At 37.7% G+C, this 16,964-nt stretch overlaps 1 protein-coding gene across 2 annotated transcripts in view; it reads left to right on the top strand.

Annotated features, from left to right (window-relative positions):
* The window catches only part of GABRG2 (gamma-aminobutyric acid type A receptor subunit gamma2), a 61,713-nt gene that overhangs the window by 19,734 nt on the left and 25,015 nt on the right, over positions 1 to 16,964 (top strand). For both annotated transcript variants that reach the window (XM_071443136.1, XM_071443135.1), the window contains exons 2-6: positions 3,823 to 3,971; positions 5,551 to 5,618; positions 6,370 to 6,590; positions 9,114 to 9,196; positions 9,881 to 10,018. In XM_071443136.1, coding sequence (XP_071299237.1) covers positions 3,823 to 3,971; positions 5,551 to 5,618; positions 6,370 to 6,590; positions 9,114 to 9,196; positions 9,881 to 10,018 — 659 coding nt within the window. The remainder of the gene's footprint in view (positions 1 to 3,822; positions 3,972 to 5,550; positions 5,619 to 6,369; positions 6,591 to 9,113; positions 9,197 to 9,880; positions 10,019 to 16,964) is intronic.

Raw genomic sequence — 16,964 nt, 5'->3', positions numbered from 1 at the left:
AATCTCCACAAACTCCTATGTCACATCTGCACACAGCATCTCTGTTCCCACAGTGGAACCTGGAATACATCTTGCCTTCCCACTGACTCTGTTACCGCCACCAATAATGTAGAACATCTAGATTAAGGTAATTTTTTATGCACATCAGAGAATGAGTTGAACTTGACTCTTCATTAAATTAAACAGTGCTAGTTGAACAGTCAGGTGAACTGGCAAGCCTTGCTCCAGTTCTTCCCTGAGAGGTAGAAAACTCTGGTGTTTTCAATGGAAAACTCAGTTTATGTTCAAGTAGTTTATTAAATCTTGGCTGAAAGGTCTATAGCAGACTTAGTACAAAAGATGAAATTGCCCAGATTTTTTGATAAATAAACTTAAATTTTTAATTAGATTTAAATTATTTAGTCATTAGCTATTTACTACTGCTACAGGTCTTTCACTTTAAGCACTAAGTGGCTACTCTGATTCTGCTTGTAAGAAACAATGCAATATTAGCAATTAATTGGGTGAAGTTTCACAATAAAACTCTTGGTTACAGTTAAAATTAATTTTGTATATTTAGAAAAATTAGAGGACAAAGCCACAGCAAGTACAAGCTGGCATAACATAATTAGCACCAGTAATTTCTGCCCTCTTCCTGCTTTGTGAAGACATATTTCAAATAAATTGAGACATACAAATATCCCCCTGCATATTAAACACTTGTGGTTTATATATCTATATTTGTAAGTGATTACCATCAGAGCCACCACATGCAGACTCAGCTGGCAAACTGAGAAGGGATTGGACCAGATGACCTCCAAAAGTGCCTTCAACTTTAATTACTCCATGGCTTGAAGTTTCAAGCTTGGGTTCTGACCCTCTTAAGTCATCTCTTTTCCAGCAAGGAAATGTATGGATTTATGGATTTAGGTAAAGCAGTGTTGCAGACATCTTGCAGTGGCATTAATATCACTGGGAATATCTCAAATGGTGAGATTTTGTATCAGTATCGGAAAGATGAACCTTCAAAAAATTAAAGTTTAATCTTGGAATAGGTAAATATGTGTTTCTCTTCATATCTGTACTACTAGATTTGAAAATTTCTAGCAGTCAGAAAAATAAAAATAGATTTCAAGATGCATTTGGGTATAATCTAGGCTTTAACAAATTTGAGTTGGACATTAAAAGCACTTGCAAAATTTCAGCCATATAATCAGAAGGACTGATCTGAAAATCTTAAGGAGATGAAAAGGGCTTTGTCATTATAATTTTCATTGTATTAATGGCATTGCATAGCTAAAGCTCTGCTCATTTGGATAGAGAAGCATCTCTGATTTTTCTGGCTGGAATGAAGGTTTACACAGACAGACAATTGCATACCCATGCTCACTTCTGATCCTTGTGGAATTCTCATAAAAGCTGGAATTCAGTAGCATTTTTCCCCAGCTACATTGGCTGTGTTTTCCCTCCTCTGTCTCACACTAATTTCATGAAGTATTTGCTGGTTTTGGAGATGTGGACTGCCAAAATGGCTTGAGATGAGAGATGAGCAAACAAACAGCTGTTTCTGTCATACAAATAATTTCCAAGAAGGACCAGAAGTTTCAGTTACTGTGGGTGCTGTTCACTTAGGTTGTTCTAGATCTGAGAAAACTTCTAGCCAAACATACCTCTAATCTTGCACTTTCTAGTGGACCAGACTCTACTACTCAGCTGCTTTGAGTTTTGAAGCTTTCTCATTGCACTGATATTCAGTAACATATTGCCTTTGTGAAAGAATGCATTTGATTTATTTTTCTTTTCCATTCAGAAAAACATATTCTTTGGAGAGAATGGTTTTTTAATTGGTTATAAAACAGGAATAAGGTTTTTTATAAATAAAGTTATTTTTCTTCATTCACTTTGCATAGTTTGAAAACATATAATCTAGTGCCTTCTGTTTGCAAAGACTTTATTTAGAAGTATTTCCTTTCCTCCAGGAGAGAAAATTTGGCTTCAATTATGTTTCTCTGAATTACAATTAGATCTTTGAACTCCAGACAACTGAATAAAAAAACATCCTCCCAATTTAATTAAATTGGCCTGTTTGTCAGTACCAGCAGAATACTATGGACCATATTGCCAATTAAACCTTTGCTTTTGATTCCTAATAAAACACTGCAAGTCCAGGCTTGTGCAGCCAGAATGAAGAGGCTGCATTGCCAATTCTTGACCTGGGAACCTCCCAGAGCCCCATGGCTGGTGCAGTGTGGGTGAGGTGGTGCCTGGAGGCTGTCAGTGCCTGGTGCCCAGCACACCTAACAAAGGTGTCAGTCAGGCTCATTAGCAGCTTCCAAGCTCAACTCCCAGCAGGCCCAGCTCTCTCTCCATGGTGCACATTGCAATTTGCTACAGCCCTGTGCAGTCTCAGCCTGCTTCAACTGTCCCTGTGCCTTCAGCACCTCCTGGGAGGCAGCATCCTACACTGAGGGGCAGAAAGAGCTGCAGCTCTCCCTGTCAGGCTGTGCCCAGGGGAACAAAGAACCCAAAGCCTCTTTCCTAGTGAGATTGTGTTTGTGCTTACAGCTCCCAAACACCAACACTGGAAGCCTTTGGGCTACTCTGGGTGGTACAAGATGGATGCAGCAGGAGAGCACTACAGGGAAGGGCAGGCACAACCTCAGCTGAGCAAAGATTGCTGGTAATAAAATGGTGCTCTCAGGCCCTGGGAGGAATTGTCCCTTCCCTACTGCACCCGTGGCCATGGCCAGCTGGGCCTCTTTCAATCCCCTGTGCCATGCAGATGATCCAGCTCCCATGGGAATCTGCTTCCCCCCTCTGCTCTTTCCCACTCCACATTCTAGCTGAAACTGGAAAAGAATTTTTCTGCTTTTCACCCTACCACTCTATACACTGGCTTTAGACATTTGTAGTATCATTGAGATAGTCCATATCCAGCCAGCAGTGTTTAAACTCTGTCACAGAAGCAGGGAAGGGAAGAAGGGCACTGGCATATTATGCAAAAAACCATCCAGAGTTGCCTACCACTGTCCAGCTGATTACCACTAACATTCTGAAATGAAAATATCTGATTATGTCATATAAAGTAGCTTCAATGTTCTCCTGTAGAACTGGAGGCACTGATTTTGGGAAAACAAAACATCCATTAAGACTAGTCTACACATTTCTAACTCCAAACTTGCTTTTTTTTTACTGTACTAAGCAGGTTCAATTAGATCTGCTGTCATAGTTCTGAGGAGCAGAAAAACCCCAGCAGATAAACTTTTTACCCTCTGTGGATTGTGGTTAGCAAAAGGGAAAAGGAAAACCCTTGGCAAAAATTTGTGCTCAACTTTCCAAATGCACAATAAACTCAAGTTCATCAGAGTGGAGAAAAGCTGCAGGAGAAGTTTGTCTGAATAAATGTAATTATTGGTCTTGTCAGTAATGTGTTTCATCAAATCATTCTCTCCAACAGAAATGAAGCAACAACAATGTGTACATAATAAGTGATATTTTGGTGGAGAGTTGCATAAGCTAAGTGACAGATTTGTTTCATAACAGGTCCCACCTGAGTCAATGAGAGAAAAAATAGCCATGACAAAGGTGATAAGCATTGATGTTCCTCTGAACAGACAATGTGATCTCAACCGTGCTAAAAGGAAATGCTGATAAAATGAACTGTAACCTCAACTGTTATTTGGAACCTTTACTGACAGTCTAATTTTGAAAATGAGACATTTTAAAAATGTTTTTACGGTATTATTATAATCTTAAATGTGTCTGTGTTGTCTTCCAAAGAAATAACCTTCAAATTTGTATCTTTCAAGGCTTTTCTTCTTTTCATTTTTGTCTCTTTAATAGCTCCACACAAAAGGGAGATGATGATTATGAAGATTACACTACAAATAAGACTTGGGTTTTGACTCCCAAAGTCCATGAGAGTGATGTGACTCTTATTTTAAATGGTTTGCTGGAAGGATATGACAACAAATTGAGACCTGACATAGGAGGTACGTTGGTGTTGGTTTTAGATCACTGTCAATTAAGCAGTGAAGAGAAAGAATTTTTATGTCATATTATGCTACTCAGGAAGCAGAATCCATTCAAAGTAGTTACAAGACTAAATTGCAATGCAGAAAAACATCAGAGGCATGTAAATTAGTCATGATTTTGGAAGCTGACATAAATTAAGATGGCTGAATCTATCCTAAGACATTTAATAAGAGTGTTATAATCTGCTGAATCAGGCAGCTTGTGATGATTTACCTGCATATGATGTTCAGAATTAAACTTCTGGTGAAAGAAAAAGCAAGTTTTTATCTTTTTTTGTACCCAAGAGATTCTGTCAGAGAATCACAAATAATACAATAGAAAGAAAGGCCAAAAAGAGGCTAATACAGCCAATCCTTGCATGATGTGATGGATGCAGAGCCTCCAACAGCAGCAGGCTTGCACAGACTGATGCAGCCTGGGCAGGAGGTGACAGAATAGGGCACAGAGGAGGAGGTTCACAGAAGATAACTGCAGTCAAGCAAAGCCAGTCTGCCCAGATGATTCCCAGTGTAGGTAAATAGAGCCAACTGCACTCAGAATGGAAGTCTCATTTGACTCAACCACCTTTTGGAGGGATCTTCCTCTCCACTGATTACTGAGGTAACCCAAAGGAAAAAATCTCCCTGAATTGCTGAAAGTCAGTTTGAGAAGCCCCACGAGAGCAGGGAGTAGGCAGACAATACCTCTGCAGAAGAGGATGCAGCAGTAAGAAGATGATAGAAAAAGGCACAGATTTCATGGATGAGATAGACAGAGGAAAGCAGAGAGCAGCAAGGTTAACAAAGGAAGCTAACAAGTTTATAGTGCCTTATAAACTAAGGAATTTTTCACAGTGAAGAATAACTTGAGTCTTTAACCTTCAGTGTATGTATACAGTGTAAATTAGCAGAGGAATTTGTCTTCACTTAAACCAAGACTTTAGAAACAGAAAAGAAGTAAAGCATTCCTAAAATCATCTGGGATAAAAACAATCATGCTGTAGCCACGATATATAAGAAGTATAGAGCTGAAATGGAATGATTTCAAAATAAATTAACATAATTATTCTTAATTTCTGCCTTAGAGCCTTAAGTATTTTGGCTTTGGGCTCACAAAATTGTTACTTATCTGCAGCCATCTATGCAGGCCACAGCAGTCATGTTGCATTTGGCATTACAACGTAAAACAAGTGATGAAGGCATCACAAGATAAATAAGGTTGCTTTTGTTGATAGTGTTTTGTTTTAATGCTCTGCTGTGACCTGAGACAAAATGCAGACCCTCTCAGAGCCTCTCTAGGCTATGAACACTGGTTTCAGTGTTCTGATAGCATAAGGGAATTGGTTTTGATATAATAAATGATACAAGAATTTGTCCAAACCGTCTCCAACTAATTTTGAATTGAAGACATGGTTGCAAATTGGTATTTATTTTATATGCACATTTAAATGTGAGGCAACCACAGAGGGGAGATGCCATAGTAACATGCTCCTGCTTGACTTTCATGTAGTTGATTTTGACCTTCATTGGTTACTGATTCTTGTTGTTTCTCTTGCAGTTAAACCAACAATAATTCACACTGACATGTACGTAAATAGCATTGGCCCTGTGAATGCTATCAATATGGTAGGTAAAGGATTGCCCATTTGCCTTGTTACAAAGTCTCCATCATTTTGACATTACAAAGCTTCCATTAGTTCTTAATGTTGTCATACATACATTATTTTTAAAATCTCATTTTAATTATGGATGGGAGGGCTTTATGAGCTATAAATCTGTACAAGTCAGAAAATGGAGCTATATGCTGTAAACGCAGAAATAATTGTTTTAACCTACCCTCACATTTTATGTGCTCTGCTTTCAAATGCTTTGCAACAGTTTAACTCCAGAAAAAACAATCTTCCAGATTGCTACAAAATTGGGAAAACCATTAATGAGTGATATTACCACTTTTTCCACCACGAGATAATAAGTAAAAGGCCTAGAACTTCTCCAGAGACTTCACCATTTCTGAGATCAACCAGAGGGCACAGGCAATTATTCAGCTCAAGCTTTTCCTGTCCTAGATCCAAGGAAATAATCATTGTTCTCTGACCTGAGCAGGTGTGGGCTGAGATGTGGGGACTCAGAATTAGAAAGGCACATGTAACACTCACTTGCACCTTAGTTGTACCCTCAATTGTAAAATAATAAATTGTTTTAAAACAATCTTTGTTAAAACATACCTCAAAACTTCACCAAAAGAGATTGGTTTTATCAGTCCTAGTATCACCTTCTGTAGCTGCAGTTTGTTCACATGAAATTAGGAAAGCATATCAGGAGTTATGTGGAATGCTGAGTGCTATGTTTTCATCAGTATTTCTGGTTAACACAACAGGAATATACAATTGATATATTTTTCGCCCAAACGTGGTATGACAGACGTCTGAAGTTCAACAGCACTATAAAAGTGCTCAGATTAAACAGCAACATGGTTGGGAAGATCTGGATACCAGACACGTTTTTCCGAAATTCCAAGAAGGCTGATGCCCACTGGATAACAACTCCTAACAGGATGCTCAGGATCTGGAATGATGGCAGAGTCTTGTACACACTGAGGTATTTATACCTAATTTAATTTCATTTTCTCTAAGGAAAGCCAAAGAGAAAAATCCTGAATTCAGGTCATTTCACATTAACCCAAAGGGAAAAAATATTGGGTTTTCTTATATATTTATGTAAACAACCCTGAAAAAAGGAAGAATTTAGAAGATATCAGTTGTATGAAATTTTATATTGGCACAATAAGAAGTTTTATTTCTTCTTATAGATTGTACTGTCTTGCTCCACAATAGTCACCTTCCTATATTAACATTAACATAGGCATTTTTATAGCAATTAGTCTTCATTTTCAGGTATGTTTTATTGTTTACCTTTGGTTTGGTCCCCTCTACTTTTTAATTGTTTTAAACTGATAAATGTGAAATATGCTGGAATTAAGTAGATGGCATAAAAGGAGCTACTACATACATCAAAGGCCTCTTATTCTGAATTGATTACAATCTAATCAGATGAAACTCCACCCTGAAAAAGCAATTTATTCCTCAAATATCTTAGACAAATAAGATTTTACCATCCCAGCACTGACTATTTAACTCAAACCTATGGATATGCCCCATTCCACCAAAATGTTTATGGAACTGAACTTGATGTACTCAGCCTGTACAGGTTCCTCAGTCATGTGTATAGTTTTGCTTTTAAGACAAAGTACCTTTTCAATAATTATGTGGATGCCATAGGTAACAACTCAAATATCATATTCCAAATGATCCTAATATACTTTGTAAATGTGAAAATCCTGTGGGAGTGTTTTTTATACTTTTTCTTACATGTGATATAATATTTGGGTTTATGTAAAATATAGATAAACATAGCACTGTTTCAAGAGAATGTATAATTTAAAATGAGATTATACAATCAAAGATGATTGACATAAGATGATAGACATCTGAGCTTTAGACTACATTTTGTCAAAGCTTTATTTTGCTTTTACTTTCTTGGTAGCCAAAAATAAAGTTTTGAAGAAAAGTACACTCATAATTTTACTGAGTAGATGTGAAGCTTTGGTTAAGACAACCTTTTAATGTTGCAACTGCCTGAATTATAAAAGAGTTTTATTTCATAGCTACTTTACATTTATTGCATATTAGAATAATAAGAATTGAAATCCAATGCAAATCAAAGTTAATCTGATAAAGATGAGCCTAGATCAACTTTCTAAATGTTAAATTTGGACTTGGCTACACTACTGTCTGCTTGGGTTTTATTATCTTTTTCTTCAAATTCCTTGGTTTTTCTCACTAGAAAGAGATGTATCTGGTAGTACTTGCAAATAGGTATCTGCTTTGAATATATATTTAGTTGTGCTGGTGAATCACAGCAAGCACCAAAGATTTAACCACAGTTAACCCAGAAATGAAATGTGATAGTATCACACAGGTGGGATCCTGTCCTCAAGAGGGATCCAGAAGGGCTGGTTGAGTTTTCTCAGTCACCTCCCCCAGGTTTAAGAACCACCTGCCCAGCAGGAAATCAACTATCTGTGGTACTGGAGAGGATGAAAATAAGAAGAGGAAGAAAACCAGGGAAATTAGATTTCTCCCCAAATCCCTAACACAGAAAGGTTGCCTTTGGACTCCACTACCTTGGTGGGCCCAGCACTCCTCTGCATCCCACAGGATGAGACTCAGGGTCATTTGCCCATAACACCTTCATTCAGGAACCTGGAGACAAACCAGGGCTCATCATTTAGACACCCCAGAATCAGCAAAGACCAGAAACCTACAGCTTTCCTAGAGACACCTTGTGGAACAAACATTTTACCCCACCCTTTTCCTTCATCTCACCCCACCTCTTCCCTCTCTTCCAAAGTCCAAGTATCCTGCAGCTCATGGCTGGGCTGGGAGTGAGTGAAAAACGGTGGAGGTTTTAGCAGGAACACCAGAGGGTACATTTCATCTTACTTGGGATTGCTGAGAGTAATTGTCTTTACCTGAGCTTAGCACCTACACTACCTGAGTTATCATGGAGACTCTCCTAATATTCAGTGGAGACAAACACCTTTTGGCACATTTTTCCTCTGATTAAATTTGAAAGTCTTATTTTGGAGTGAGAGGAAGTGTATCCTCAGAGTGCCTCTGCACTAGCTGTGAAGGGAGTCTGGATGGCTGTCTTGGATGCAGATGTCTAAATTTGGACTCCCATCCATCATTTCTGAAATAGAATCTTTGTCACATAAAATACATTTTCCTAATGCTTTATGGCATGTTGTGACACAAAGATTTGTCACTGCTCATGAGATGACCTGTATATCTACCTACCTATGGATTTGTCAGTCATGAGTAATGCTGCCATTTCAGATGCACAGGAACAGAACTTTAATACCTTCTTCCATTACACAGTCCAGAAAGTAGATGATCAGGGTCTATGGAACCAAAAAAGAAATATTGCTTATCAGTAACCACGATTTCTTCCTATGCTTGGAATATTCCAGTAATTACATAAACAGCAATAGTTTACTTTACATATATATATATAAATATATATATATATATATATATCTCCTGATCTCTTTCTTCTCAGGCTGACAATTGATGCTGAGTGTCAGCTACAGTTACACAACTTCCCAATGGATGTCCACTCCTGCCCACTGGAATTTTCAAGCTGTAAGTAACATACTTAAAAATATTCCTTTTCTTGACCCACACTAAACTTATTATAAATTTATTTTTACTTACCTAGAGTCAGTGAAGGTTATGTTCTTAATTAGACACACCCAAATGATTTTTACTTTTATTTTGATTTTTTTTCAGTTCATGTATTATATATGTTCACAAATATCATTAAGGACTGGTATGAAAAATTATAAAATTTCTGGACCCTATGTGATTAATTTATGTTTATATCTGACCATAAAACAAGAAACTTTTACTTTCAGCATCAAGGTGTCCTGGCTTTTGACTTTCTCTCTGTGCATGGATGTTTTACTATTGCACTAGTTGGAGTCAAGAGTTTGACATTTTGTGGTTAGATCAAGGTGTGAATTCCTGGTCCAGCTGCAGATACATCTGGAGGATGGGCAAAATTGCATCCCATTAGGTCCACAAAAGTGGAAAACCTATTTTTGAAAAAAATTATCTCAAGTGCTATTATAACTTATAGTTAATAAAATGTGACATTAAGTAAAAGGCACTAGTAAGTAACTTGAGAAAAACATATCTATAATTTACTTGCAATATGCTTCCCCAGTTTTTTCCAGAAATAGCTAGTAGTATTTTTACTCCCCAAAGCACCCTAAAGCCTAGCAGTGACTATGAAACCAAGGACTGTGTGTTTTCCATTGCACTAAGATGGCTACCCCAGAGAAGAGATCATTTACCAGTGGAAGCGCAGCTCGGTGGAGGTGGGGGACACCCGCTCCTGGAGGCTCTACCAGTTCGCCTTCACAGGACTCAGAAACACAACTGAGGTGGTGAAGACTACTTCAGGTAAGACAGCTGAAGGATTTGCCTCCAGGCTCAGTTAGGATTTTATTAACAGAATGAAACCAAGAAAGATATCTCTAGTTAGAATTTAGCATTTACACTGCATTGAACAATTACAGGTTTTTCAATATCTATGGAACCATCGAGCCTCTGGCATTTCTGAATTCCTCACAGGAAGAAAAATTAGTTCTTGTCTACTATCCATTCTTGTCCTCCATAAAAAAAACCTCTGACTGTCAGGAGGAAGCCACTGCTACAAAGGGTGGATGGCTGAGGCAGCTTGCACTGCTTTAGAGCAGAAAACAGCAGAACTGAGCCACTAAAGGATGATCTGACACTGCACTGAACATTTTACAATCCCCTTCCCACTGCCAGACACAGAAATAAGCCTGCACAGAAGTGAAACTCAAAGTCCCAACTTCTTTACTACAGAGGCTCCAAGTTTATTTTGTTCCCTAAAATAAGGCACATTCAACTTTCATTAAAGAGAACAGCCTTACAAATCAGTCTCAGATGGCCTTCCTTCTTACTTCTATCTCCTTGGAAACAAGCAACAGAATTCAGAATGATAAATGAGGAAGTACTCAGTGTTTAATAAAAATACAATTTTAACCCTACTAACTAAACAGAAAAATATATTTTTCTATATGATTTGTTTTATTTCTTGGTGGAAACAAAACCAGTTACTATGAGGAGAGATGTAAAGAGGAACTGCATATTAATGTTGTTGTATATGAATGATATATCTTGTCTTTCTTTTCTTACTTTCAAAAAGAACAATGAAATGTAAGCAGGTTGGGGATTTTTCTGTCTGCTTCCAATTTTTACCTTACTTTATAGTTCCGGCAAGTATCTTAATTTAAATTCAGGCATCTGTGTTTATTCTGACTTCAGAAATACCCCCACCCCTTTTATTTCTAAAAGGCCAGCATTGCTGTTTTATTCAAAAAGGGAAGAGAGATACACTAGAGTTGAGAAGAGCCTGCTGTACATTACACAGGAGAACAAGCAAAGAGATGGAGAATTAATTCAAGTTCCAACTCCTTAATCTCTGGACATTAAGCACCAATGATGTGTTCAGTCTCATGACCAGGACAAAATCAGAATGCAGCCATGTATGCCTCATGGAATCTGCTGCCACTGTAGCCAAGGAAGGTTTTTAGTCAAGTATTGAAGAAAGCAGTTAACTTTTCTCATTTTCTCAGGAAAACAAACATAAAGGTGCAAAAGAGGACAGGAGAGCAGCATGTTTGCCAGCCATAGCTGTTAATAACCACCATTACACAGGGCTCTCCAAGCAAAAATATCAGCAGCAATAAAAACATCTCCCCTCAGACAGCACAAATGGCAGGAGTGCACCCAAGTGTGCTTCCAGTCTCATCCTGCCCACATTGAAAACTATCTATATTTCAGCTCTAATTTGAGTTTCTTCTATTTGCTATTTTCTTTAATTTTCTGCTTGAGCCATTCTCTAATCAACTCTTTATTTTTGACCAGAGATAGAAAATAATAAAATCTTGACATGCTACAAGACTCCCATACCCTGATTGAGTGCACTGGTGACTCAAAAATATTCTCTAATGTTCTGTTAATGTGAACGAGGTGCATACTGGGAAATAAACAGTAAAATACAAAAGAGCAAAAAATTCCTTTCTCATGCAAAGTAAACCTTTCTTTTTTCAGTGTATAGTCATCCAAACTGTTAGTACTCACCTGGAGTACTCCCATAATTTAGCCTCCATAGTTTTTAATATGATGACACACGCCAGTCCATTTTGTTTGCACTAAAATAATTAGCAGCTAGCATGCACTTTAAAGCAGTGAAAAGTTGTCATTCAATTCCTAAGTTAAAAAGCACATGAAAGTTACTCAGCCTGCTGCTGCTGCATTCCCAGGCCTGCAGAATATAAAAATTTGGAAAAATATCCTGTGTATGTATTTCTTCTGACGCAGTTACCCTGTGCTTGATTTTCATTGCTCCTCTTGTTTTTATAACCACAGATATGTAAAACTAGGTTTTATTTTGATCTAGGTGGAGCATCTAAATAATAGAAGGCAGGAAAAAACCCAATAACATAGCAGTTGACATGAATCTGGTCTATTTTCTACAAATATTTTCTTAAAGCCAGCAGAGCCTAAAGGGTCTTCATGGCTTCCTTAAGGGACTGATTAGCATGCTGAAAACTACACTAAGTCCAGTATTCCTCAGCCAGACTCACACTCTACCTAGAATTACATCCTTAGAATGAACAGATTTCCAAAAGTTTCAGGAACAGTAAGGAAAAAAAAAAAGATTCCAATTTTAATAGCAACCTAGGTGCAGCCAGAGTACCCTAGTTAAAAGTTTGAGTACCCATACCCCTAAAATAATCTTGACACTTCATGCAATTACTGTCAGTGCAGAATTTCAGTACAAACTCATGCCAATGTTTTGGTGGAGACAAAATCTGAGGTACAGTGGGGGAGGCAATGGAAAAATTAATGAGATGTTGGAAAGAGGGCTATACTATACTCCCACAAACTCTTCCCCAAAATTAAATTTAGTTGAAAAAAAAAAACAGAGAAACCAGAATGAAAGAAGGAGTGTTAGAGAATGCAAAATTAAACAGTTAGAGAACAAAAGGATCTTGGGGCTAGTGTTAAAGCATTTGAAACTGGAGTAAACCTGCAGTGTCTCTATTTACACAATTTCAAAACAAATGCTTGTTTCCAGCTTTATACCTCCCAGCAACCAACACCTTCTCATCCTTGAGGGCAGTGCTTGTTTTGTGTCTGGAGAGAGAATCAGGAAGCCTGAGATTTGGCCATTATAATCTCCACACTCTCTTTCTGTCATGTCAAAGCTGCACATTTGAGCTGTGGGCTGGGTCATGGCAGAGAAGGACAAGGCTTGTTTGAGTGTAAGCTTCCTAAGACCTGATGGCTCTTGCTGAAATGAATGCATTTATCTGCTGCTCTTCCTTTGCACGCACTGCAGAAATACAAGATTAACTCAAAGGGCCAGATGTCAGAATTCTGTCCCTTAGTTAGCAAATCCCAGCAACAGCTGAGAAATCCCAACTGGAATATTACAAACATCCATCTATTTCTCTTATCTGAAGTAAGTCATCCTCAAGTACCAGCTTGTTTCTCTCCAAACTGGACTCTTACATGCAACTTTAATTTTCTTTGAAAGTCACTGACCAAGCAGTAAGAAATAACTTAGCAAATGGAATCCAATTTAAGAGTCCAGTAATAGTGGGGACTCTTAAAAAAGTTAACTATAAACCTTCTGCCTTACAGACATTTCATTAAAATAACCAAATAGTCCATATACATTATCTGCATTTTTTTTTGTCTTTACACTAAAATCTACCTTTTGTAAACAACATTGGTTTAGTTTAGATTATTTTCAATAAGAGTACACATTGAGACTTAATATCATCTGAGTTATATAAACTACTACAGTTGACTTCACACATTTAGAAACTGAGATAGGTTTAAGATATTTTTTACTATTGATGTATGCCAATAATCACTGCTCAAAGGGTTCATATCTTATTAAGAAACTGCCATTTCTCGTGTGGGACCTTTTTGCTCACAGTGTAAGGCCCCATCCAGTGAACGGCAATGAGATTCTCCAATAAAAAAGGGATGAACTGATGGAAAAGTCTTGAGAACAAAAATTCACCAACTTGCAAAAGTTGGATGCACACTGCAAAAACAAATAAACAAACTAATGAGTAGTTCTTACAAAAAGAAAGCAACAAGTGATGCAGTAGTATAAGATTTGTTAAATATAATGCACACATGGATTATATCGAGAAGGACATGTTGCACTTTGGGAAGAGGAAAATAAGACATTTCAAAATTTGTAATTAGTTCCTTTAAGAGGGAAAGATTGTAGGAAGGAAATAATCAACTGCACAAATATAAAAACATGAGTTTTGCAAAAAAGAAAAAAAAAGCTGGGGGGCTGTAGTGGTCCACAAAGGACAGAGAACATGATATTATTGCAAAAACCTCCCCTGGGATGTGTTACTCAGTGTTGAGTGTAAACTTGGGAGAAATATTCACTGTGCTGCTCTGTGAAAAATTTACATCAAAAGGTTGCTGCATTCTGCTTGATTAATAAAAAAATCACTTTTAAGTGCAATATTTTGAGAAAGGGTAGTGCAGGAGAATATAACAAGTAAGGAGTTTAGAAAACATGAGCTATAGAAATACTTGGAAGTATGGAACTAGTCTGGGAGAAATTATTGATGATCAAAGGAGTAAAACAACCATACTGTTTTTAAATCATAACAATGATCAATGCTGGTAGAGAGGAAAATAGTGGAAACCCTAAAATCAGAGAGTTTATGAAATCATACCACAGACCAAGAGGAAAGAAGTAGCTTAAATCTTGAAATTCTATCAATAGGTTTCCATTAATTTAATACAAGTCCTACATAAATTGCACTTCTACTAACTCTTCCAGTTGTTTTGAACATATAAAACATTGTACTATGCAAAACAGTTTGTAAATGTGTAATTATTCAGGACAGATGGGAGTTTCTGGTATTCCCAGTTCATTTCTATGGCTGGGTAGTTCCTTTTTTTAGACCAGATATTGTCTACTGCTTATTTACAGAGCCTGTCCTGAATTTTTAATTAGATACAAAGGCATTAGAAGACTAATAAATAGCAATTCAACAAGATGCAGAGGAGCCACAAGACTGGTCAGGCAATATTTGTAAATACCTTTTATTTTCTTCCTTTTCTATGTTTTAGAGAGCTAATGGGAGCTATGCAATAGAGACAGTGCATGGCTCAGAATTGATAAATGGCTAATTAAATATTCCCCTTGCTATGCATCTGCTAAACCACATAAGTAAATCTAGGTCTGGTTTCTGTTTTATCTGGAAAATAAAGTCAGGGCTATTATTTTGTGGAAGAGGATGTATTTTCAGGCTTTTATACTTTATTTCAATGTTGTTTCCTAATGAATTGAACTGTTGGCAGATATGCAGTCCCCAGAGGTTTCATAATGCTCAAAAAACCCCAGGAGTCATCTTCTGTTTCTTTATTAAGGCAAAATATGACAGCTGCAATCAGATTTGTAGATCTGCATTGGGAAATAGTCCTGACATTAAAAACAGGCATAAGTGGATCTCCAGTGCACCTAGAAATCCCTGCCAGCCCCACACACAGCCTCAGGCTCCAGCAGGGGCTGACTGTAGCATCTGGCAGTGCCAGGGAGATCTGCCTGAGAACCCAAAACATCTCCTATCTGAAGATGCTGATCTACTGAATGGGTACAAGGTACTGCTACCTGCATCTTGCTTTTGGCAGAAATTAAACACATTTGTATTCACTTTACAGAGGAGCAAATAATGGCATAAGCTGCAAGTCAGAAAACCCAGATGACTATTAAGGTTCTGTGTGCTGTTATTGTTCTCTTTATGGTATGGGAAGGTATTTATCTTAATATCCTTATTTTTGAAAGAGCTATATTAAATTATTACCTTAAACATGCTTGCTAGAAGAATACTGTCTCTGTAGGACACTGAAATATTTAAAGCAGAAGGCAGACACAATAAACAGAAAGGCCTACTTTTATGTTTGATGCCTCAATGGAAATCCTCAATTCTAAGCCAATAACCTTAAGGTAACCCTAAAACACCTTAATAGCTACACCTTAAGATTTTACTCCCATTATGAATGGCCACCTGTGCTAGTAAGGGAGCCAACAGGGAATATTTTTGCTTATAAATTCTGTTTTTGTTTTTTATTCAAACTCTCCCTTATTTCACCTCCCATGAACCACCACATTACTGCACCCAAACATAATCATTTGAAAGAAAACACAGGAGGAGTTGAATTATTTGACTTCTGTATAATACCATTAAAAAGGGTTACAGACACTTCTGTGAGCAGGAATTCAGCCATGGTGGCAGCTTACAAGAGTTTGATCTTACTCTTAGGGGATAAAAGCCAGTCTAAGATAACTATACTTGCATATTCTTTTGGAGAATAATGGATAAGAGATATTTCTAAAATGGGAACAACAATTTTTTTCCTAAAATGATCCACATACTCCTGCTGGTCTGTCATGGATCAAATCATATTAATTAATGCACATTTACTAAAGTTTAACTGTTGAATAATTGGCTCACTGAAAATAATCTAAATTTCAGGACTGTGTGTTCAAAGAATAAAACTGAAATACAACTCCCTTCATTCCCTTTTGTATATCCTACATTTTTCCAGTTGGTTAATTGTGTGGCAAATAAGAATTTACATTAAAATGTACATGATTGAATAAACAAACTAATTCAGTAAACAGGCATTTTCAATCCTCCCTATCATGCAGACTTCCAAGATCTATGTATGCATATTTTTTTAGAACGGCAAAATCAGAGCTCCTTAGTACCATTTATCCTTACATAATCCCTGTAGAGACAGACAGGACTGCAGGGACAAACCAAAGGCTTCCCAGGACACCTCCCAGGGCACCAGAGAATGAAGAGCTGACAAGGAGGACACAGGCCTGACCTGGAAAGGCTGGAAAGGGCTCAGGGCAGGCACATTTGAGTCTCTTCTGTACTGGCTGCTTCAGCCCTTGGCTAAAAACCTACAGCTGCTTTCCCACTTGAGTCATTCAAGCACCTCTCTGTTCATCCTCTGCTCTGTAGTTTCTTTTCACTGTGGACCCATCCTGTGGCAGCAGAGCAAGGGGAAAACCAAGGGCATCTTAACAGCACAAGCTGAGGCCATGGAATTTAACACAAATGCCATATCCAACAAAAAACCAGTGAACCAAGCAATACAGATAATTAATAGCCAGGGCTTGCCTGGTTTCAGCTGTGTGTTCAGTTGTGAGCACAATAGAGATGCTGCTGCCAGTTTGTGTGGCACAGTCACTGCCATCACCCTGCTGGGGACTCTGGGGAAGGTCTGCATGGAGAGCAGGGACAGCTGGCACTGC

This window comes from Agelaius tricolor, unplaced genomic scaffold (genome assembly GCF_023055355.1).
Source record: "Agelaius tricolor isolate 1412-34295 unplaced genomic scaffold, bAgeTri1.0.p SCAF_18, whole genome shotgun sequence".
Taxonomy (NCBI): Eukaryota; Metazoa; Chordata; class Aves; order Passeriformes; family Icteridae; genus Agelaius; species Agelaius tricolor.
The sequence above is the reverse complement of the archived record's forward strand: the minus strand, read 5'-3'. Positions and strand labels throughout refer to the sequence as shown.